Consider the following 23,836-nt stretch of genomic DNA (forward strand, 5'->3'; position numbering starts at 1 on the left):
AGGACTCTAAAACTTCACCTGAGCCTCCCTCGGCATATGGGTGAGTAGATAATGGCTGAATTTTCATTTTTGGGTGCACTATCCCTTTAAGGTTGCAATCTGAATTACTCACAAGGGTCTGTTGTCCTGCTCAACATATTGTGGAGGGCCCCTTCAGCCCACGGGCCCCTGTGCAGCTGTCTCTATTTACGCCCCTGCTTGTTGTAAAGTACTATTTTACTGTTGTTTTTTTATACCAGCATTTGACAGCAGAGTGATTTTACCTGCTTTGACCACCAGGTGGCGACAAGAGGAGGGAAATGTTTTATGATGTATTACATAACTGTTGGTCAGTGAATATTAGGCGCTAATAACACTGAGGGTTAGAGGAACATTCAAATCAGAACAATGAGTTTCATGCGGTGACTTGATGTCCTGAGACATAAACAGCTGACAGCTTTATGATGCAGCTCTACTTTAATAAACAGTAAGATGCATTTTAACACACAGACATGCAGTTTGTTGTTGTTGTTGTGATGCAGACAGATGAGCTCCAGCTGCAGACACTTCATCTGTGCAGCAGCAGCAGCAGCCGGGCTAGGTGCCAGAGGGATGGTGCAGGATGAGGATGAGGATGAGGAGGAGGGAGGAGGGGGTGATGATGGGGGTGCACAGATGCCATGTGCCTTTACATAACAGCAGCTGGCTCCGGATACAATTGGAGGATGAGAAACCGCTGGCCGCAGCAGCGGCAGCAGCACCGCTGTGTGCCGCATTGCCCCGAGCTGTCACACACAGTAACGGGGGGGGGTGTGTGTGGAGGAGGAGGTGTGTGTGTGTGTGTGTGTGTGTGTGTGTGTGTGTGTGTTCACATGCTGCAGAAACACAGCATCAGAATATTATCAGCTGTGACAGAGAGGAGGAAGAGGAGGAGGAGGAAGAGGGAGTTTGTTTATTAGCTCTACCTGCCGCTGTCCGGTAGGCGGTGATAACGGGGGTGTGTGTGATGGACCGGCGGGGGGCGGAGCCGCTCGGACATGAGTAAATGACGTCAGCCCCCAGGTCGCCGAGCAGTGAAACAAACATGGCGACAGAATGGAGCGGGCAGCAGGGTTACATTCTCACTGTCATCATATTCCTGTGGAGCGCGGTCGGCGGCCGCACGGAGACCGCGGCGTCCGGCGTCAGCAGCGGCAGCCAGGTGCTCGGCATGCGGCTGGAGAGGAGCGACAAGCCGGCCGGCACCAATGACGACGGTGTCATCCAGGTGACTGAGGAGAGCGCCGTGCAGCTCCGGTTTTACGGGGTGCAGCTCCACTCGGGCGCCTGGACGCAGATCCGCTTCACGGAGCTGGCGGACGGCGGCGGCGGCGGCGGGGACGAAGCGGAGGATGAGGAGGAGGCGGTGGCGGCGGCGAGGGGCGGCAGCGGCATGATGGTGATGGAGCCGCCGGACAGGACTTGTGTTGATTTCACGAAGGACATCAGCGTCGAGACCTTCATGAACGTGAGCAGTCGGGGCACGTCGGGGCTGCTCACCGTGCACATTAAGCCGCTCCGCAAGAGCGAGCCGCGGAAGGAGTACGCCCTGTGCACGCGGAGCGCGGACGGGAGCAGGTGGGTGCTGCTGGGGGACAGTGATGGCAGGGTGCTGGTGGTGGAGGAGAAGAAGTCGCTGCTGCCCATGTGGCTGCAGGTGATCCTCATCTCGTGCCTGCTCGTGCTCTCCGGGATGTTCAGCGGGCTCAACCTGGGGCTCATGGCGCTCGACCCCATGGAGCTGCGCATCGTGCAGAGCTGCGGCACCGACAAGGAGAAGAAGGACGCGCGGAAGATCGAGCCCATCCGCAGCAAAGGCAACTACCTGCTGTGCTCTCTGCTGCTCGGGAACGTCCTGGTCAACACCACCCTCACCATCCTCCTGGACGACCTGACCGGCTCCGGGCTGGGCGCGGTGGTGGCCTCCACCATCGGCATCGTCATCTTCGGGGAGATCGTCCCGCAGGCGCTGTGCTCGCGCCACGGGCTGGCCGTGGGCGCCAACACCATCGTGCTCACCAAGTTCTTCATGTTCCTCACCTTCCCGGTGTCCTTCCCCGTCAGCAAGCTGCTGGACGTCCTGCTGGGCCAGGAGATCGGCACCGTGTACAACCGGGAGAAGCTGGTGGAGATGCTCAAGGTGACGGAGCCCTACAACGACCTGGTGAAGGAGGAGCTCAACATGATCCAGGGCGCGCTCGAGCTCAGGACCAAGACAGTGGAGGACGTCATGACCCCCATCGCGCACTGCTTCATGATCCAGGCGGACGCCGTGCTGGACTTCAACACCATGTCTGAGATCATGGAGAGCGGCTACACGCGCATCCCCGTGTACGACGACGAGAGGTCCAACATCGTGGACATCCTGTACGTCAAGGACCTGGCCTTCGTGGACCCGGACGACTGCACCACCCTGAAGACCATCACCAAGTTCTACAACCACCCGGTGCACTTTGTGTTCCACGACACCAAGCTGGACGCCATGTTGGAGGAGTTCAAGAAAGGTGAGGTCATCGTGTCACACCTGGGGAAGGCTGCGTCACACACACACTTCCTGTCCCCTCCTCCTCCTCCTCCTCCTCCTCTTCCCTGCAGGCTGTGTGTGTATCGATCAGCTCTATTGACAGCTGGAACATCACAGCCTACATTTTCAAAATATGGTCATTGATTTTTAAGGTCATACACACTCACCAGGGGGGCAACCTGTGGCTCTGGGGCCACATGGGGCCCCTCTGCTGTGGCCCCCTGTAACTCTGACGTTTATTTTCACAACCTTTATTTTAGGATTTTCACTATAAAACAAACACTCAGTGCATCATCTGAACAGCTCAGTCACAAATATCTCCTTTCTCATTATCTTCCATTTTTTGTTGAATATTTTAGCCACAGCCCAACAGGTGAGATCTGACGTCCACCTCACTGCAGCACATCGTTTAGCAATAACCAGAATGATTTCTGTGAGCTGGAACACTTCTGTCTGATATTAGAATTTAAGAGGTTGCCCCAAAGACACTTATAGACAGCTTAACAGCTGAAACACAGACATTACTACGAGAGCAACATCTCTCACCTCTCCCATGGATTACAACAGCAAAAGGGGAGAGGTAAGGCGGGAGACACCTCTTATATTTGGGGTAAAAGGTGAACATATTGACTACGGAGGCCTGAGAGGGTCAGGTAATAACAACTGAGACTAATTTTTTTGTAATTCTAGGGTGTGAATGTAACAGGGTCAGTTATACAGCAGTAAAATGTGCAGGGCTGAAATGATTCCTCAAGTAACTCCAACTAGTCCATACCCATTATGTACAGCATACCATACCATGACTTAGTCATACCAACAATTAAAAAACACCAACATTGGTCCACAGGGGGAGCCACAGCGATCGGTCGCATTTTAGCCATTTTGAAGCATTTTTCTGTTGTTATAGCGCCACCCAGTTGCCAATTAGAGTTAAATTTCTCCAGTCACCTTGAGGCGTCCTGTTCTACATATCTACCAAGTTTAGTAAAAATCCATATGGCGGTTAGGCCTAGATAAGAAATGAGCTCTCTAGCGCCCCCATTTTGTTTGATGGGGTCAATAATGGAGGGGTCCCCTCAGATTATGTGTGGTCATATGCCTACAAAGTTGCGTGGTGATGGGTGAAACCCTTGAGATGTTATACACCTTTATGTGATGAGCCACGCCCTCCGCAATATTCATTGCCTTATAGAAGCTCAGTTTTAGTAAGTTTTCCAACTTTTGCCAAGAGGGAACTTTAGATATTGGTCCCTAGATTATGTTCACCCAGTTTCATGCAGATCGCTCAAACTTCCTAGGAAGAGATCCATTTGAAGTGTTTTTCAAAAAATTCAAAATGGCGGAAAATCTATATAAGCGGAAGTTATGGGTTCTTGAGGCAAATGTGTTCCTCATGAGGAGAGGCATCTCTGTGCAAAGTTTCATGTCTCTACGACATACGGGGCATGAGATATGCCCATTCAAAGTTTGCAATTTCAATCGGTTGCTATAGCGCCCCCCTTTGGCCAATTGATGTAATATTGCTTCATTGGCATCCTCCCATGACCCTCTACCACTGTGCCAAATTTCACATGGATTGACCAAGTCAGTGAGGAGAAAAATGTGGAACACACAGAGTTTTCATCATTAAGATAATTCGATTACTAAAAAGCCTCGAGGCAAATTATTCTCACACACACATACAGTAGAAAAGTACAGATCAAGAACAGCAGGTATATTAATGTGGATTACAGTCAGTAGGGTCAGCAGTGTGAGGCACCACAGTGAATGAGTCTAAACTACTCAGTCATAGGAACCTTAAGTATGATCATTAAGACAAAGTAATAAGTATCAGTAAAATAATTAATTACACTCTGAAGTCACAGAGTCGTACGTTGGACAGCTTTGTACAGAGGGCTCCACCATGTTCAACTGAGCAGCAGCTGAGTTTACAGACGGCAGACGCATCATTTGATCCGTCACAGCTGGTGAAGTTCAAACTGCAGACAAATGTTTCTGCAATTAGAGCAATAAAAATGTTAAATTTGAAAAAAAGGAAACACATTTGTTGGTCATTTCTCTCACTTTTATTATGTTCTTTTATATATTATTGTTGCCCTTAAATAAAGCCAAAGTAGTTTAATAAAAACACGCAGTATTTCTTATCTGATTACTGGAATAATCATCAGAATAATCAATAGAATACTCGATTACTAAAAGAGTCGATAGCTGCAGCCCTAAATATGTGATAAAGTCAAATCTACATTTGTAATATTAAGTATTATAATTACACAACATTAGTTTCAGTTGTTATTACCTGGCCCTCTCAGGCCTCCATAGTCAATATGTGGAACCTTTGATACTCAGTTTCTGTTCCCCTACGTTCACCTTTGGGTGTCTCCCATCTTACCTCTCCCCCTCTGCTGTGGTGCTCCATGGGAGAGGGGCTCGAGTTCATATGGTCGTAACTGACGGAGGATTTTATTTTCACCTCTCGCTGTCAGCTGTCAGGAATAATCAGAGATCACCTCCGCAGATATCCACAGCCTGGACCTCTTTATATCAACATGACGCAGACATCACCAGAGCGCACCGGTTACATATGATCCAACTGATCATATTTCCACATGTATTTTGTCTCCACTCCGTGTTAAGACCATGTGTGTGTCTTTCTGACGAGATAACTTTACATGGTTGGTCCCAGTGGATACCTCAGGTCCTCTGGTTTCATATGACACCTGTGTCGTCACTGCAGCTTTAAAACTGAGCCGATACAGCAGGTTGTATTTGCTGACATCAGTCTGCCTCACCTCTGACCTTCAGCTTCACCTGTCATACCTGGGACTGTTATTGTCAGTGAGTAAACTGTTGAACTTGATCCACTTTAAGGGTCAACCACAGACCTTTCATGGGCCCCCCCTGGCCTTGGGCCCGGTTCGTCTGTACCCTTTGACCCCCCCTGATGGCGGGCCTGGTGACGGGTGCAGATGGTACCATGACCTTGATTTCCTACCTGTAGTAAGAAAAGCTGCCTCTCTGTGCATGATGGACTCTGATTGAGAGACTTTTTTTGAATATTGTATTTTCCAATTGATTAATTAATAGACATTAAAAAATAAATCACCAAGGCTAAAGAAGCCTTTAGTTGCCCAAATCCAGAAGTCAGGGTCTGTTAAGGCCCTGACACACCAAGCCGACGGTCGGCCGTCGACCAAAGTTGGGCCATCGGTGAGCGTCTGTCGCCCTAGTTTTTGCGGTGTGTCCCGCACCGTCGGCACTTCGGCGTCTGCGGCTTTTCGGCTGATTGAGCATGTTGAATCGGCGGCAGAGCTTGTCGGTGAGAGAGATCACTCTGATTGGCTGTTCAGGTTTTATTTCCTCGCCCCTGTAGCGAGTGAATCTGCCTGTAGTGAAACCGGGGCTAACCGGTGCTTCCTCCTCAGGCTCCACTTCACTCAGCTGCCCCACAGACCCGCTGCTTCTTCACACTTTAACCTGAATAACAAACCGGAGCTAGCTGGGAGCGGCTAGCGGAGCGTTAGCCGCAGCATGACCGGAGGGAAGCACAGCCAGTTAGCCTCCGCTAGTCTCTGAGCTAGCCCCGGCTCTCCGTTTGGATCCAACCGGAGCACCGAGCCCTGGTTTGTTATTCAGGTTAAAGTGGGAAGAAGCAGCGGGTTTATCGGGCAGCTGAGTGAAGTGGAGCCTGCGGAGGAAACACCGGGACCGTCTGGATGTAATAGTCCGTGGAGGTGCTGCGGTGCTCGGCTGCACAGATAGGAAACCCCTCGGCTGACAGGATGTACCACTCTCTCACTCCGCTCTCTCTCACGCAGGCGCAGAACGTACGTGCTACTTGGCCGTCGGATGTAGTCCGTGTAGTGTGTTCAAATGCAACTGACACAGGGCGACGTGAGGCGACGTAGACGACGCAACAGTTGGCTTTCATCGCCGCTAGTTCTTTGATGTCAGTTTGGTGTGTCAGCACCTTTGCACCTGACAGGAAATCAAGATTATCACATATTGGAGCAATGACAGAGGAGATTTGAGATCTGCCCTCTGGGTGTCTTATACAGCCGACATTGAAGCAGCAGAACAAATGTGATGCAACAAATACCCACTAATAAGCACATTGTGGTCCTGATGATGCACGTGTTCTGACACAGGAAGATGTCATCGTTAATTACCAGCTCTTCTCTGTTTTATCTTCATCATCTTATTTTAGAAAACAATTCTGCATACCCTGTTCTCCAGCCTGTATGACGGCCACGAACTGTTAACTGCAACAAGGGTTCTTTAACTTTATCCTGATACCCAAAAGTCACTTTATAGTGTCCTAAAATACTTATTATATGTATATATATTTGCAGGTTGACATTTATAACTCAAAATATGATCAACAAATTAATTAATTATGATGTAATATTATAAGGTAAGACTGTATTGATCCCAGGAGGGGGAATTCACAGCCTAGCATTATATTAAAGCCATAAGCAGCGATGCACGATATGTATTTTTTGCCGATATCCAATATGCCGATAACAACTCATATTGCCGATAACTGATACCGATATCGATACAACCACTTTTGTCTCCACCTAACTTTAGTGATCGTCAAGTCTCTTCTGTAGCGGAATCAACATCATATTATACATGTATACTGTTATTGTGACGGCCCACCAGCAGATGGAGACATGAAATACAATACTTTTCAGTGCATGTACGGAGTCACATACCTGGGTTCACATGTTTTTAGCATGTAACAAAAAGCCTTCGTATTTAACAGCGCTGTATGGACGCAGATCTTTGCACAGGAAGTAGGTGATGGACTGTGTTTTTTTCTGATGGTAGTTTTGTCAAGCTCAGTGTGTCCAGTGTTGGTTGATCTTTAGCGTTAGCTTGGCCGTCAGCGGCTAACCTCTATCTGCGAATGGTGGAGTAGTAGTATTCCAACAGTATTTTATTTTCATATGACACTGCTTGTAAATGACGTGTCATATCTAAGTCCTCCTTCTGTGATAGAAAGTCCAAAATAAGTCCAGATATTTGAGTTAAAAGCAGACGGAGCATTTCCTGTTTTCTGTCTCCGGTGCCTCCATCTTTGTTTTGATGAACTTCCTGCCAAATGCCGCTGACTGAGACCTCTGCTGACCTCACCAGGAAAAAAACATCAGCACCATCTAGTGGACAGAAAAAGCAACTGATTTAATTGTTCTAGGACCAAAAGTTGGATTAAAAGATCAATACTTGGGGTCCGTGTATCACCAATATCGCCATGCAAAATATTGCAATCCTCTGCTGTACCGATTTTCCCCCACCCCTAATATTTATCACAATACTCAGCATATTGCAAACTATTTAAAATTGCAGTAATATCGTATCGTGACTTAAGCATCGTGATAATATCGTGGATCTTCTGGTGATACCCACCCCTTTTTCTGGCCTACACGATTCAAGTATTGTTTTAATAGGCTACAGCAACTGTTTTACATTCACTTAAGTTTTGTTTTCTCAGTCAGCCATTGGAGAAAAAAAGTACAATGTCAGGTCCTCATTGCAATGAATTGTGGGTTATTAAATCAGTGCATTCTGCTATGGTCTGCACCCCAGGCGGACTCTTTGGAAGTCTGCAGAAGGTCCGCTTTAGGCCCCTTGAGGACTGGATGAACTGAGCTCTCAGCTCCCAGACTTGCTGGGAACACACCCTCAAAGTCTGAAGTGTGGACATTTGGATTCAGCCTTGACGTGACCCACTGTGAGTTTAAAAAACTCTGCAATCCATCATGTGCTGTTTCCTTTATTGGCTCCATCAGAGTTTGATCTGATCTGGCAGCAGGTTTGTCTCCAGCAGCAGATTTCACTGATGATCAGCTTCAGTCACAGAGCAGGAACTAATCAGTGAAATCAGCTGCTGTGTTCATCATGTGTGAGTGATGGGATGAAAATGTGTGCGTTCAGGCGCACCGGATTACTGCGGGAAATCTCAGTGTTGATATCCACACCTTCAACACAAAGCTGGTATCATGACAGTGACACACCTGCAGGGAATTAAAGCTTATTGTGATGATGATGATGATGATGATGAGGCTGTTTGAAGGTATCAGATGCTTTTCTTCACATTTTTAACGCATCAAAACACACACAGATTATTTTGATCAGATTTATAGAGCTGAGCATTTGATTCTCTTCTGTGTTATAAACAGTGTTGGACAAGTTACTCTCAAAATGTAATATAATATAATATCTTCTCAAATTGAGGAAATCTACCAGGTCTGTAAGCAGACAGGATGATGGGGGGTTAGGAGACTTCCATTCTACCAAATTTCCACCACTGTCCACCACAGTCAGAGTAGTGACGTCCTCTGGAGCCCCAAACTGTGCTATCAGAGAACAGGGCTGCAAATCCCTTTTTAAAATTACAGACAAGGTTCCAGAAACGTTGGCCCAGAGACTCTTTAGTTTGGGACAAATATAGAACATATGAGCAAAGTCTGCAGGCGTGTTATCGCAGCAATCACATTGATGTTGACTTTACATGGACAAGGGTCATGTTGTTCAATACAGTTCATTTCAAATCCAGTGCTGCACATCATGTGTTCACAAACAGCGGTCACCACTTTGGATTAAAATCACCTGATTATATTAATTACAGTGTGATGATATAGAACCATTGAATAGCCTAAACATTTTTAGATAAATGACTAGTCTTGGACACAGGAAGTCAGGCAGACATAACTCAACTTTACTTACCTTTCATACAAACATGCAGCCCAAAGTGCTTCACATGGCAAACTTGGAATGACACAGACACAAGACAATGAAAAAGCAAACCAACCACAAACAGGAGGTAAAAACCAATGGTTAAAAATCAAGACTGTTGATGTTACTCCACATTAAAAGCCAGATTGAAAAGATAGGTCTTTAATTTACGTTTAAAAATACAGAGAGAGCGTTACACCTTCTGATATCCAGAGGCAGTGAATTCCACAGTTTAGGGAGTAAAGGTGCTCTCAGCAGGACTTTTATGAGACATGAGGAACATTGAAAAGTAAAGCAGTGGAGGACCTCAGTGATCTGGCTACAACATAAAATGATAAAAAAGAAAGATGTATGGAGGGGTGAGGTCATATAAGCTTTATAACAAGTAAAAGAACTTTAAAATCAATTCTAAAAGATATGTGATCCATTTTCCTTGTTTAGTTGGATCATGGGGAGTACCACCAGTTGGTCCAGGAGCTTCTCCTCCATCATGGACGTTTGACTCAGGGGCAGTTTGACAACCTGATGTCTATCGTCGGGCCGTATAGCTCTGGGTATCCAGCAACCGCTACCACCAGTTTCTCCTCCATTGTTTACCAACTGTAAACTTGTTGTCGTGACCACCACAGAAGGCCCGCCTCTCACATCATCCCATTGGACAATGGGGAAAAAGCTAACAAAAAAAGAGATGACATGGGGCGCATTTCTGCTCTGAGTTAATGTTTATTCAACTCGAGGAGTTCGGAGTGCTCCGGCAAAAATGCCAGCTGCCTAGAACGCAGAAATGTGAGGCGTGTTGCAACACAAAAACAGCGAGCAAAACACTTCATTCTCATTAAATACAATTACAAAAAGGCGCCTCCAGCTGCTAAAATGCTTTCTGTGTGATCGGATCCTTAACACGCAAAAGCAGAACGGGACACGTTGTAGACGTTGCAGTGTATTAATGGAAACACTGAACATGATAACGGCATCACCCAGATGTGCCAGTCACTGGTAGTCTGTAAAGACATGACAACACACAACCACCTTCGGATAGACAGTTTATTTTGGATGGTAACATGTGATATTACTTTGCTACTGCTAAAATGTAATATCTCACTGTAAGACGTAACCCCCAACACTGGTTATAAATCTTAAAGTCATCTGTTAGTTGCTGTGGAACTGTGTGCACATGCACGAGTCTTGTGTAGCCATAAATAGACGTAGACATCCCAAAGCATCTCTATTAACCCTACCATCTATAGAATGTCACAAAAAATGAAAAATGTTTGTCATATCTTCCCAGACATTTAAATGTTTAGTTTTTGTTCGACCAACTGTTTAAAACTCCAGAAATTCAGTTTATGATCATAGACGACAAAGAAAAACATCAAATCTTCAACATTTTAGAAGCTGGATAATCGAATGTTTTTCATTTTCTGTCTTGAATGGCAGAAAAATTGATGAAGCGGTTATTGAAATAGTTAAACTTAAATCAATCTGGCTGACAGACTGATTGTTTAAGCTCTTGGTGTTCAGTCACTGTTAACGGAAAAAGGTCTCCCTCAATTTCAAGGTTGAAACCAGCTCCTGTTTCTGCTGCTGAAGTGCCCTGAAGCAAAGACACCAATATAAACCTGCTGCAGGGCGTTTGACCTCTGACCTCCCTGTGAGGGGAACACAGTTTACATGAGGTCTGTGTGTTCTGCTTTCAGAGCAGCTGGTGGTGATGATGATGATGATGATGATGATGATGCTGTTGGATGATGTCAGAGGCTGTTTGGCTGCAGCACTGTGCTGCTGACTGTACACAACATGCCAACAGGCCTGTTTGTGTGTTTGGTGACAGTGGCTGATGTTTGCAGGCAGGATGACTCAGAGCGGCCGGCTCAGCGCCGATTTCTGCTCTGTGCTGGGCTGTTTATGTACGGTGGCCCTGACCATCCATCTTTTTCTTTTTTGGGGGGGAGCCAGAAGTGACCATATTTGGACAAGAGGGTGGAGCTGTGGAACTTTTATAATTTCCTTTGGTGTTTTACAGGTATCTAAGAAACACATTAGTGTATCCTAGAGCTCTAATTCCAACTCATCTTTAACCTCCCAAGCTACTAAGTCATCCTGGGAGAGAGACTTGGACACACTACTGACGACCTGGAATGGAAGTGTGGAGCCATGCTATGGAAATATATATTTGCAATTGACCTATGGCTAAGCCACGCCCCCTCCAGTCACTCAGACAAACTATCAACATTCAGTGCCCGGCGCTATGGCAGGTGTCACAGTACACGGCATTTCACAGGAGGCAACTGATGATTTTTGGAGACATAACGATCAGATGTCATTGAGAAGTAACCAAAAGGGCCTAAACTAGGCATTGGAGGGATATATTCATCATTTTATTGTTGAGAAGGTCGATGAAAAGCTTAAATTACAAGCCAAAATTTACAGGTCACAGTGTACGCTTGTGAACCGCATCTGGTTGCCGTCACCATCAAAGACAACAAGTTAAAGTGCCACTGAAGTTAAGGTTTTTGGCTCAGAATATGAGAAAAGGATAACGGCCTTTTTACCATCTTTACCAAGAGTGTCTCTCCGTTAGTTTGGTGCTACAGTATTTACACTGAATCATTCAGCATAACGTTTGCCAACCTTTGTTATCTCTGCCATTACAGATAAGTTAATGAAGCTAAGCTCCAGAAGTTAACGTTAGCTTAACTAGAGCCCTTTGGACAACAGCTAACAATGATGTACGATCACCAAAGTACAAAACTAGAACAAAATAGGCTAATGAACTCCCAGCAAACAAGGTGACATGATGAACAACGCAGCTAGGAGCTAACGTTAGGCTAACTTTAGCTAACGTTAGCTAGAGATGTTAAAGATAACTTTATATTTCTTTCCAGCAAAGTGACAATATGTTGCCTCAAACACAATGTTGACTTACCTTAGAACAGATGTAGACATCATTGTTAATCTTATTCACGTTGAGTTGATGTTGTGGTCTAACGTTACCACACAACTTTATCCAAAGGAGACACTTTTCTCGGTTGAGATGTGGTTTAAAGTGTAAAAAATACACCTGGTCGCCCAGCCTCTCAGGATACCTTGTGTCAGAGTTGCATGTACCCCATGCACACCGTTTGACCATTTTTAAACTTCAAATCTCAGAAAAAGCTCATAAAACCGAACAAAACTGACTTTCTGTAATGCATTTCAATGTACGTCCAGGCAGAGAATGTCCCAGTGTATGGGAATGGCTATACGCACTGTGATTGGCTCATCGCGTGTAAGGGCGGGACTTAGCCATAGGTCAATTCAACCAAAACTCAGTTCAGAATTTTACACTGCTCATATGACAAACAAAATGGATGCTAATGTTTCTCCTCCCTGCTGTAACATTAGACCCTATGTGCCTCCTACTGGGTCATATTACAAATATCAAACACTAGACTCTTTAATCTTTTGACTTTTGCTGCCAGGAAAAATATTCTGCTCTTCTGGACCAAGGACGAAGCTCCAACTAAAAAGTCGTGGCACAATCTTATAATGTTTGTCTGTCTGTCCGTCCCATTCTCATGAACACGATATCTCAAGAACGCCTTGAGGGAATTTTTCCAAATTTGGCACAAATGTCCACTTGGACTAAACAACGATCTGATTAGATTGTGGTGGTCGAAGGTCAAAGGTTAAGGTCACTGTGACCTCGTTTGTTGCATTCTTGTGAACATAGTATCTGAAGAATACATTAAGGGAATTTCTTCAACATCAGGTCGACCCTCACTGGTCCCGCCCCCATATAACCCTATGCTACATCATAAATACCATTATTCAGAGACGTGCTCCAGACTGGGTTGCCAGGTAACAATTCAAATAATTGCTGACTGTAGCATCACATGGCGAGCAGTTATTAATAAGTTTAACAACAAAGTCAAGGCCTTTAAAAGCTCGGTGTTGGATGTTAGCCGCTGCTGCTAATTAGCTTGTGCTAACACTCTGGAGAAGGTCCCTCAGCGCTTTGTGTAACCTGTGTCAGGTGGACAGAGATCAGACACTCGGTACAATCCTGTTGTCTTCCTGTGAACTGTGAAAGACGTCCACACATGACATGTGTCGTCCTCTAGACAGCGTGCTGCAGTTGTTGTTCTTCTTCTCTGTGTTTATTGGCATCTCACAAACCAAGTTTAAAGGTACGTGTACCACCACCCAGTGTGTCGGGTGTGTAGATGCTGCCCTTGTTAAGTCAATGAAAGCAGTCTGGCTTCGTTTTATTGGTGGTATTTATCGGCCTCATGTAAATATATATATATATATATATCGTGCATCCCTACTTTGAACAGAGCTAAGCAAACTGTTTCCCCTGTTTTCAGTCTTCATGCTAAGCTAACTGATTGTAGCTCCATATTAAGCCGTCACTCGAGCTCACATACATGCAGACGTCCAGGCTTCAGTGAGGAGCCCACAGATAGACGCTGCTGCTGTTGTTGGTTTCTTGATGCCAACTAACTGTGGCATGTTGGCGTCATGGCCGCCTCCCTCCTGCTCAGCAGATAACGTGCACTTCACTCAGCTGTCACTGGCAGCCGTCCAGTGATGATGTCAGGTGTGCTTGTGACCACGCTGTGCTGCAGAGCTGCAAACACTTAGCCTACTGAGCACGAGCGAGTGGAGCGGTGTTATATGTGTTTTAATGAGAGGATTAATGTTTTGTCTCTTTCTTCTCAGCCCACTCCCCTCCCCTCCCCTCCCCTCCCCTCCCCTCTTTATCTCTGTTTTGGCAGCTCTTTTCTCTGCAAAGCTCTTAGTCCAGTCTGGGCTATATTAAGGCATCAGTCTGTCCTCGGCAGGATAAATCCACCGGCAGATCGAACAGCAGCGTCACTGCAGCCTCCGAAATAGAAAAACAAGAAAGGCTGTTTTCATGTAGCCGAATGTGTTTGAAGTTTCGGAGGCTGCAGTCAAACTTCCCCTCCTCCCCTTCCTCCTCCTCCTCCTCTCCCTCCTCTCCCTCCTCCTCCTCTTCCTCCGCTCCCTCCGCTCCCTCCGCTCCCTCCGCCCTCCTGTTTGATGCTGCCCTACTTTCCTGATTCAGATTGTGGGGATGTGAGATGTTTTTATTGGCTCTCAGCGGTGCACTCGTGTGTCCTGGTTTGTAACCTTCAGGTGATCTCTTTCCGCTGCAGGTAAATCCCACCTGGCCATCGTCCAGAAAGTGAACAACGAAGGGGAGGGAGATCCGTTCTACGAGGTGCTGGGATTGGTCACGCTGGAGGACGTCATCGAGGAGATCATCAAGTCGGAGATCCTGGATGAGTCTGACCTTTACAGTGAGTCAGCTGTTGCTGGTGGCCGGGCCGTGGGACAGATACAAAGTCACACACAAACACAAACAAACAAACAAATAAACAAACTCTGAAGTGGTTCTTTAAGGGAAAAAACTTTCACCAGTTTTATGTCTCCGCGCTGGTGATGGTCGAAGGCGTTATGTTTTCAGGTTGTGCGTCCGTCTATCCCATCCTTGTGAATATGATAAATCAAAGATGCCTTGAGGGAATTTCTTCAAATTTGGCACAAACATCCATTTTGAGCCAGGATGAACTGATTAGATTTTGATGGTCAGAGGTCAAAGGTTAAGGTTAATAGGACCTTTGTCTGTGCTATTCTCATGAACATATCTCAAAAAAATGCCTTGAGAGAATTTATTCAAATGTGGCACAAACATCCACTTGGACTTAAATGAACTGACAAGAATGTGGTGGTCAAATGTCAAAGGCCAGCATTAAAACAACTTTGCATCTGTGTCATTTTAGTGAACACAATATCTCAAGAAGGCCTTAGGGGGAAGTTCCTCAAATTTGGCACAAACGTTCACTTGGACACAGGGATGATGCGATTAGAATTTTGTTGTCAGAGATTAAGGACGAGGTCAGTGTGACCTGCATATGTCCCATTCTTGTGAACACAATATTTCTGGAATGCTTTGAGGGAATTTCTTCGAATTTGGCACAAACGTCCACTATGAGCCTGGATGATCTGATTAGATTTTGATGGTCAGAGGTCAAAGGTCAAGGTTAATAGGACTTTTGTCTGTGCCATTCTCATGAACATGATATCTCAGAAATGCCTTGGGGAAATTTATCCAAATGTGGCACAAACGTCCACTTGGACTTAAATGAACTGACAAGAATGTTGTGGTTACATGTCAAAGGCCAGTGTTAATACAACTTTGCGCCCACTTGGACACAGGGATGATGTGATTAGAATTTTGTTGTCAAAGGTTAAGGACGAGGTCAATGTGACCTGCATATGTCCCATTCTTGTGAACACAATATTTCTGGAATGCTTTGAGTCAAGGTCACTGTGACCTCACAAAACATGTTTTTGGCCATAACTTAAGAAATTGTAAGCTAATTATGACAAAACCTCACACAAATGTCAAACAGGATAAAATGATGAAGTGAAGACATTTTATATCCAAAAGGTCAAAGGTCAGCTTCACTGTGACATCATTGTTCTGTATAAAACACTTTTCTGGCCGTTACTCAACGTCATATCTCTAAATTTGTTATGTTTTATCTGCTGTGTAACTCTTCTGCTAACTGTTCTGTCGTTCCTCCTGCAGCAGACAACAGAAACAGGAAAAAGGTGGACTCCAATAAAAACAAGCCCGACTTCTCGGCCTTCAAACAAGATGCCGACAGTCACGTGAAGATCTCTCCTCAGCTCATGCTGGCAGCTCATCGTTTCCTGGCTACAGGTGAGCCCTGAGGCGGGGGCGGCAGTGACGGCCAATCTCACAGCAAGCAGCACTTTTTTATTTCACTGTCCATCAGCTGACTGATTCTTTAATCCCCAGTTTCTGTGTCAGAGACACTGGTGTAAATTTATAACCTCAGTAGTTCTATTTTTATGTTTCTATCTTGTCTTGAGATATTTATATCATAATCTTGACATAACAAATGTTGTTTACCTGAGAAAACGGGATCATTTTCTTGAGATCATGAGATAAGGCAACATAGAACGTAAAATAACCAGATTTCAGGTGTCAGGATTAAAGGCTTGTGACCTGACTTTTCAACCCATGATGGGTCAGTTATAAAAAAAAAAAAATCATCTTTATAAAGTACAGAAGTGATATTGTTGTTGTTTGTATTTGTTTTCTGACCCCTGTCTTCCTCCACCCCTCAGAGGTGTCGGTGTTCAGCCCGTTCCAGATCACAGAGAAAGTCTTACTGAGGGTCCTCAGACATCCGGACGTCATCCAGGAGCTCAAGTTCAACGAGAACGACAAACGCTCACCGCAGCACTTCCTTTACCAGAAAGGCAAACCTGTCGACTACTTCGTCCTCATTCTGCAGGTACACACACACACACACACACACACACACACACACACATACACATTTTCTTAAATCTTTAATCTTAATCTTTATAAGTTCACAGTGGTGAAGAAGTACTCAGATTGTTCACTTAAAGGTCCAGTGTGTCAGATTTAGGGGTTTTAGTGGCATCTAGTGGTGATGCTGCAGATTGCAACCAGCTGAAACTTCTCCTGGTTAGAATTCCTTCAGAGTTCATTGTTCAGAGGTTTTTACCAGGAGCTGAATTATCCACAGAGGTCTCTTCCTCTCTGAAACAAACAGATCAGCTGATTCATTCACTGGTAAAAACACTGAACAAAGACTTTTCACGTTACAAATCAATGTTTTTCCAGTGCTTGTTGTGGAGGGGCTTCTAACTGTGGTGGCTGATGCACAAACGCGAATGTCCCCATTGAATTAATTATGTAGAGCCAATGTTTGGTTTGTCCGTTCTGGGCTACTGTAGAAACATGGTGGTGCAACATAATGATCTCCGTAGACGAGGACCCGCTCCGTATGTGGATATAAACGACTCATGCTAAGGTAACGAAAACACAACAGTTTTTATTTTCAGGTGATTATACACTAAAGAAAACAGACTTACTATATTATATTTCATTTCTGCCAATAATCCCCTTCAATCCTTCACACTTTGAGTAAAAGTAGTAATGCCACGCCAGTTTTCTGATAAGTGGACGACCTGCTCTACCTCCTAAAAGGTAAAAGTATTTATTATGCAGGTAATAATAATTACTGTTACTGTTATTAAACATTTTATGTCCTAAAGACAGAGAAAATGTAAATGAATATCAGTAAAAACCTACTGTGGTCTGATTAATGTGATGAAGATGGAAAGAGGTGGCGGCTGGTGAACGGGTCATAATGACGTGAGATTAGACGCCACAGTTTAAACTGGTGACAAACAGGTTTATCTCGGGTCACTGCGTCAGTCTGCAGCAGGTATTAACACACATGCAGGTGCTAAACTCATCAGCCCGCTAAGACACGCCTGACTTAAGGTCATTAAGGTAATTTACTAAAAAACGTCCTTGATGCTTTTGGTCTTTGTCACAGTTTAATTCAGCGCGCAGTATCACACCATCACGTGATGAAGTCTGCCAGTACTAGTGTTATACTTTAAATGTGACTCTGGCTGCAGATTCAGGGCGGGGTCGTTACTACTCATTATTATGTCGTTAGTTTTAACAAAATTAATAATTAATATAATTTTTTTTTATTACTTTAATGTAAAATAATTGCTCCTACAGTCCAAAGTGGCGTCTTCAAATGTCTTATTTTATCCGTCCATCAGTCCAAACTTAAACATAAAACAGAGAAGCGCAGAAAATATTTTGTATTTTATTTGTTTTATAATTCAATTCACTGATTATTAAAAACTGTTGTCCATAAATGTCATGTTTATTGAGCAACTTTAGTGAATGATTGTTTCGGCATAAATTTAAAAAAAAAAAAAAAAAAAAAAATCCCATTCTCGTAAACGTGATATCTTAAGAACCTTGACTGAATTTATTCAAACTTGGCACAAACACTTGGACTCAACAGTGACCTGATAAGAATTTGGTAGTCAGAGGTTAAAGGTCAAAGGTCACTGTGACCTTGTCCATCTCATTCTTGTGCAAGTGATATTTCAAGGACACCTTGGGACAATTTCTTCAGATTTGGCACAAACGTCCACTTGGACTTCACGATGATGATAATTAGAGTTTGGTGATCAAAGGTCAAAGGTCACTGTGACCTTGTCTGTCTCATTGTGAAAGCAGTATCTCAGGGGATTTCTTCAAATTTGACCCAAATGTTTGCTTGGACTCAAAGATGAGCAGATTTGATTTGGTGGTCAAAGGTCAAGGTCACTGTGACCTTGCGTCTCGAAAGAATTCTTCAAATTTGGCACAAACGTCCACTTGGACTCAACAATGAACAGACTAGATTTTTGTGGTGAAAGGCCAAAGGTCACTGACCTGGTTTGCTCCATTCTGGTGAATGCAATATCTCAAGAAGGCCTTTGAGGATTTTTTTTTTTTTTTCAAATGTGGCACAAATGTCCACATGAACTCAATGATGAACAGATTAGATTTTGGTGGTCATAGTTCAAAGGTCAAGGTTACTGTGACCTTGCATCTGTCTCATTCTCATGAATGCAATATCTCAAGAACACCTTGAAGAAATGTCTTCAAATTTGGCACAAACGTCCACTTGGACCCAGCAATGAACAGGTGAGATTTTTGTGGTCAAAGGCCAAAGTTCAAACAACACTGTGACCTGGTTCGCTCCAGTCAGGTAATGTTTGGCATTTGTCCTCGTATAATGGCTTAGACGATTTATTAATTATCAGAATAGCTGCAGATACATTTTCTGCCGATCAATTGATTGTGTATCAGAATACTTTTGGCATTGCAGCACATTTTGTATTGGCACTCTGTTCTCTAATTATAGCTATTGTCTCCAATATTTAGATCAATGTGCAGAAAAGCTGCAAAATAAATCATTCTTTAAAGGTTTTGAGGAATAAATGAAACGTGCAGCTGTTAATAAACGTTCATTAAAACATAACTAACACATGAGTGTCTGTTGTTGTGTGTCAGAGGGGCGTCTGTCTCTGCAGCACGACCTGCACTAATAGATCCTCTTACATAAGACGGAGACACATGGCGGAGGGAGGACAGGGGGTTGAAGGGTTAATGAGGATGGAGGAAGAGGAAGATGAGAAGAGACACCGCAGAACATATGGAGAGAGACGTAAACAGCAGAGAGTCAGAGAGAGTCAGTAAATCCCCATCAGTCATTTTACTGTTTGAAAGTTACCAAGTACTTTTACTCAAGTATAATTTTAAAGTACTTGTACGGAGCATTTCCACTTTCTGTTACTTTATTGTTTTACTCCACGACATCTCAGAGGGAAATATTGTGCTTCTTAGGTTTGATCAACATCCTTGGTCAGTTGGATAATTAGTTGGTGTTACATTTAATAATCATAGTTCTCCCTCAGGCCGGAGTTATAGGATCTGTGTCACCTGCTCACATCTGTGAGGACGTGCACAGACTGTCTGATGGAGAGCTGTGTGCACACCCAGTGTCTGTCAGTCAGTGACTCTATCTATAATTATATGTACAACACCTTCAGGCTGCACACAGACATACGGACAGATTATCAGACAGAGACCCCGGGGCCAGACAGACAGATGGACACACCAGCTCTTCTACATAACAGCGAGGCACACAGACTTTAATGTAGTTTAGCCTCTTTTTGTCGCGGCTTTGAGTCTCTTTGTAGTTGTTTTGTGTCACTTAGTGATTGTTTTGAGTCTCTAGTTTGTCTTTGTAGTTGTTTTGTGTGTCTTTGTAGTTGTATTGTGTCTGTTAGTGGTCGTCTTGAGTCTCTTGTGTCTTTGTGATTGTTTTGTGTCTCTTTGCAGTTGTTTTGTGTCTCTTTGCAGTTGTTTTGTGTCTATTAGTGGTCATTTTGAGTCTGTAGTTGGAGTGTGTCTCTTTGTAGTTGTTTTGTGTTTTTCTGTAGTTTTGTGTCTCTTAGTAGTCATTTTGAGTCTCTGTAGTTGCTTTGCAGCTCTTCGTAGTTGTTTTCCCCCTTTTTATAGTCTTTGTGAGTCTGCAGCTGTTTTGTGTGTTTTTGTACTTGTTTTGTGCCTCTTTGTGAGACTATTTGAGTCTCTCTGTAGTTGCTTTGAGCATATTTGTAGTCGGTTTGCATGCCCTTAGTTAATTTGTGTCTCTTTGCAGCTGTTTTGTATTATTTGTAGTTGCTTTGCACTCTTTCTATGCATTTTGAGTCTCTTTGTAGTCACTTTGGGCCTATATGTGCTCAGGTTGAGTCTCGGTGATGTCAGTTTGTGTCTCTTTGTGGCTGTTTTTTCCTCTTTTCAGAGTCTTTTTGAGTCTTTTTGTGTCTCTTTGCAGCTGGTTTGCATCTCTGTAGTTGTTTTGTGTGTCTCTGTGGTCAGTTGGAGTTGAGTTGGTACCTGTGTCTTTGAGAGACATTTGTAGGTGAAGGCGGGGGGGTCCCCTGACATTTTGGGCCCCTGGAGCCTGGTCAGCTCGTTCAGTAATCCATTCACACACACACACACACACACACACATATCTGGTCCGTCACACACTGTCTCTCTCAGCTCGCTGTGTGCTATCACTGGATTTAACTGAGCGGCTCATTGTGTGTGAGCGACGTTATATGTTGTGTTTGAGAGTGTGTGTTTGTGCTCTGAGGCTTTGTTGTCGACACCTGAGGTGTGGATAAAGTGACTGCAGACACTCAGCACGCAACCTGAGCACAGCTACTCCTGTTTCACCACACAGGGGTGTGTGTGTGTGTGTGTGTGTGTGTGTGTGGTAAAGAGACACCTGTGGCAGGATGTAATATTTATGTGATGTCAAAGTGTTTCTGTTACCTGCCACAGGAGACGACTGCTGGATTTTGCACAACAGAGCTTCCTGAGTGTCACACGCGCACACACACACACACACACACACACACACACACACAGATAATGTGCTTATTAAACAAAATGTCCTGGTGTGTGTTTTTCAGGGCCGAGTGGAGGTGGAAGCAGGAAACGAAAACATGAAGTTTGAAACCGGCCCCTTCTCGTACTACGGAGTGATGGCTCTGAGCTCGCCATCTCTGGGTGAGACACCACACACACATTGTACACACTGTGCTCACACACACACACTAAAAACACTTGCACACTCTGTCCTGTTTTTACCAAGTCAGCAGAAGACGCACGTTGACTCCAATAATAATTATAATAACTTAATTATGTAGCAGCTTTCAAAACAAAGTCACAAAGTGCTAATAAAAGTAAATAAATCTAAAACATAAATCATTCTGTTGTCATTAAAACTCCAGCAGGATATATGGTTTTACTTTTAAAGGATTAACATGCTGTTTATTAGAATAAACACAAACACGTGTAAACACTGTTCCTCCTTTGTGATATTGACGTCGCTGCACGGTGGGAGAGATAACTGTGTTTGTTTACGTTCCTCATGTTGGGGATAAATTTTGTCTTAAATAAATATAATATAATATAAAGCAACCAGGGCTGTCAAACCATTATTTTTGTGATATTTCATTTATTTGATTTGTTTGCTTTTCATTTATATTCATATATTGCACTGAAGCACATTTATTGATCGGAGGCCTGTGTGAAATGACAAATGAAGAAATCTGAATTTGAATCTAATAATGTCGTTAATTAAAATAAAAAATAAAAAACCTTTACAATTTTGCTGATTACTTCTAAACAGGGGCAGTTAAAATTACCCACAAAACTTTATTATTTTTACACAAAATTTCATTAAATAAGAATCTTATCATTCTTGTTTTAATCAAACTAAAACCTTCCATTTGTTGTTAAAACAAGAAAAAGGTGGGGTTGACTTGTGAAGAATAAACAGTCTCCTACATCGACGAAAAAAATGGACAAATGATAATTTTTAGGATGAGACACGTCCATCCATGTTTAATCTGTTTGCACTTTATCCTCTGCAGTCGCTGAAAACATAAAATCGTGCTCACATTCACACCTGCAGCTAATTTAATATCTTATAATGTGAAACAGATGTTTTTAAAACAAGCAGATGTCCTTGTTATAAATATTTTTGCTCCATGCATTACTATAAAGCCTGAAACCAGAAATGCTCCTCATCGATCAGAGTAACGTGCGGCCAGCTGCTGCTGTGTCAGCGAGTTGATAACAAAGCTTTGAAGAGAGCAGTGGAAAAGTCAATAGGCTTAATCCAGATAAAGAAGCACTCAGAGTTCAGACAGAGTTCGTCTCCTGCCACCGTCCGAGCCGACAGGTGACGCCTGAGGAATCGACCACAGAGACTGAACAGATGTTTTTATCTTTCTGTTTAATTTATGAGAGTGAATAATGGAGCTTTGTGTTCTTATTGAGGTGCACAAACAAAGAAACAAACAAATAAAGAAAGATGATCTTTAATGTTTCAGTGTTTCCATCCAGAGGAATATTTCTATTTATTTGTAAACATGAGTCTGTTTGCAGCAGCAGGAAGCAACTGAACTGACATTTTTACTGGAGTTTTGTACTCGATATGCAGCAGTCAGTGTTTAAAATGTTGCTCCTCTCAGCTCACAGCCAGGTCAAAGGTCAAATAAGTTGATTTAAACACGTTTTATTCACCAACAAACCTAAAGACAAAACAAGAGTCCATTACTTTAAGCCTTTACAAACCTGGGAGCACGACAAATAAACATCACAAACATTTTGAAATACTAGCCTGTGAATATTTTGCATCAACATATTTTTTACCAGCAGTAAAAATGTATATTAATTAGATATTTTATAGGAGATAAAAATCATGCTGCAGTCAATAGAACACTGCTTTCCATAATCTTCATAATATTCTGCCTTTCTCTCTCAGAGCAGGAACCTTCCTGTTAAAACCTTCAGTCCTCCAATAACTCTTTATTCTGTTTATTTCCACCCTAAATAAGATATATGAGCAGTTTGTGAGACACTTGAACTCCAACATGTTTCTCTTCACGTTGCTGATAATAATTTGTGACAGTTAACCAGCAGGGACGCAGACGAGGAGCTCTGAGGTCAGATTTGAGTACAAAAAGAAAGTAAATTAAAGGGATAGTTCAGATTATTTGAGGTGGGGTTGAGTGACGTACTGTGTGTTACATACAGTAGATGTCAGTCAGCACGCCCCCACTTTGGAGAAGCAGGCTGGAGTCTGACATGGAAGCTAAGCAATGTGCTGCAGTGGATGAGGGCGGCTTTCATTTCTCCAACAGCCAAGGGATGGTGTTCGCTCAGCTGCTCTTTGGGTGCGCTCGGCCTGATAGAACTTTTGGGTACACTCAAGTAGATGGTGGCCGATGTACAGTAGAACATTTGCATATAAAAGCATTTGTTAATTGGCTTTTATTCAGGACTTTTTCCAGTTATTACAGAATTGTAATTCTCACCCATATCTTTATTTTTCATCCAAAAGTATTCCGACACAAGTCCGACTGCAGACGCCCCAGTGAACGAATCAATCAGTGACACTTGAGCCCCTTTTACACTGCTAGATTTTCAGCGAATGTTGGGCCGTTTTGCCGGCAAGCTGCGAGCGTTTAGACACACAGAGCCGGATTGGTGAGTTGATCCGAGGTGCCCAATTTTCCGCCTCGTAGGGTAGACATATTGGTGGAACCCTTTTAGTT

At 43.8% G+C, this 23,836-nt stretch overlaps 2 protein-coding genes across 4 annotated transcripts in view; both read left to right on the forward strand.

Annotated features, from left to right (window-relative positions):
* The window catches only part of sec14l7 (SEC14-like lipid binding 7), a 74,906-nt gene that overhangs the window by 19,463 nt on the left and 31,607 nt on the right, over positions 1 to 23,836 (forward strand). The gene's annotated exons all lie outside the window — the stretch shown is intronic.
* The window catches only part of LOC126396008 (metal transporter CNNM4), a 39,924-nt gene continuing 17,151 nt past the window's right edge, over positions 1,064 to 23,836 (forward strand). For 2 of the 3 annotated variants that reach the window (XM_050053822.1, XM_050053824.1), the window contains exons 1-5: positions 1,064 to 2,522; positions 14,443 to 14,586; positions 15,882 to 16,016; positions 16,448 to 16,617; positions 21,182 to 21,278. In XM_050053822.1, coding sequence (XP_049909779.1) covers positions 1,064 to 2,522; positions 14,443 to 14,586; positions 15,882 to 16,016; positions 16,448 to 16,617; positions 21,182 to 21,278 — 2,005 coding nt within the window. The remainder of the gene's footprint in view (positions 2,523 to 14,442; positions 14,587 to 15,881; positions 16,017 to 16,447; positions 16,618 to 21,181; positions 21,279 to 23,836) is intronic. The other variant, XM_050053823.1, reaches the window with a different exon arrangement.

Source organism: Epinephelus moara, chromosome 9 (genome assembly GCF_006386435.1).
Source record: "Epinephelus moara isolate mb chromosome 9, YSFRI_EMoa_1.0, whole genome shotgun sequence".
Classification (NCBI taxonomy): Eukaryota; Metazoa; Chordata; class Actinopteri; order Perciformes; family Serranidae; genus Epinephelus; species Epinephelus moara.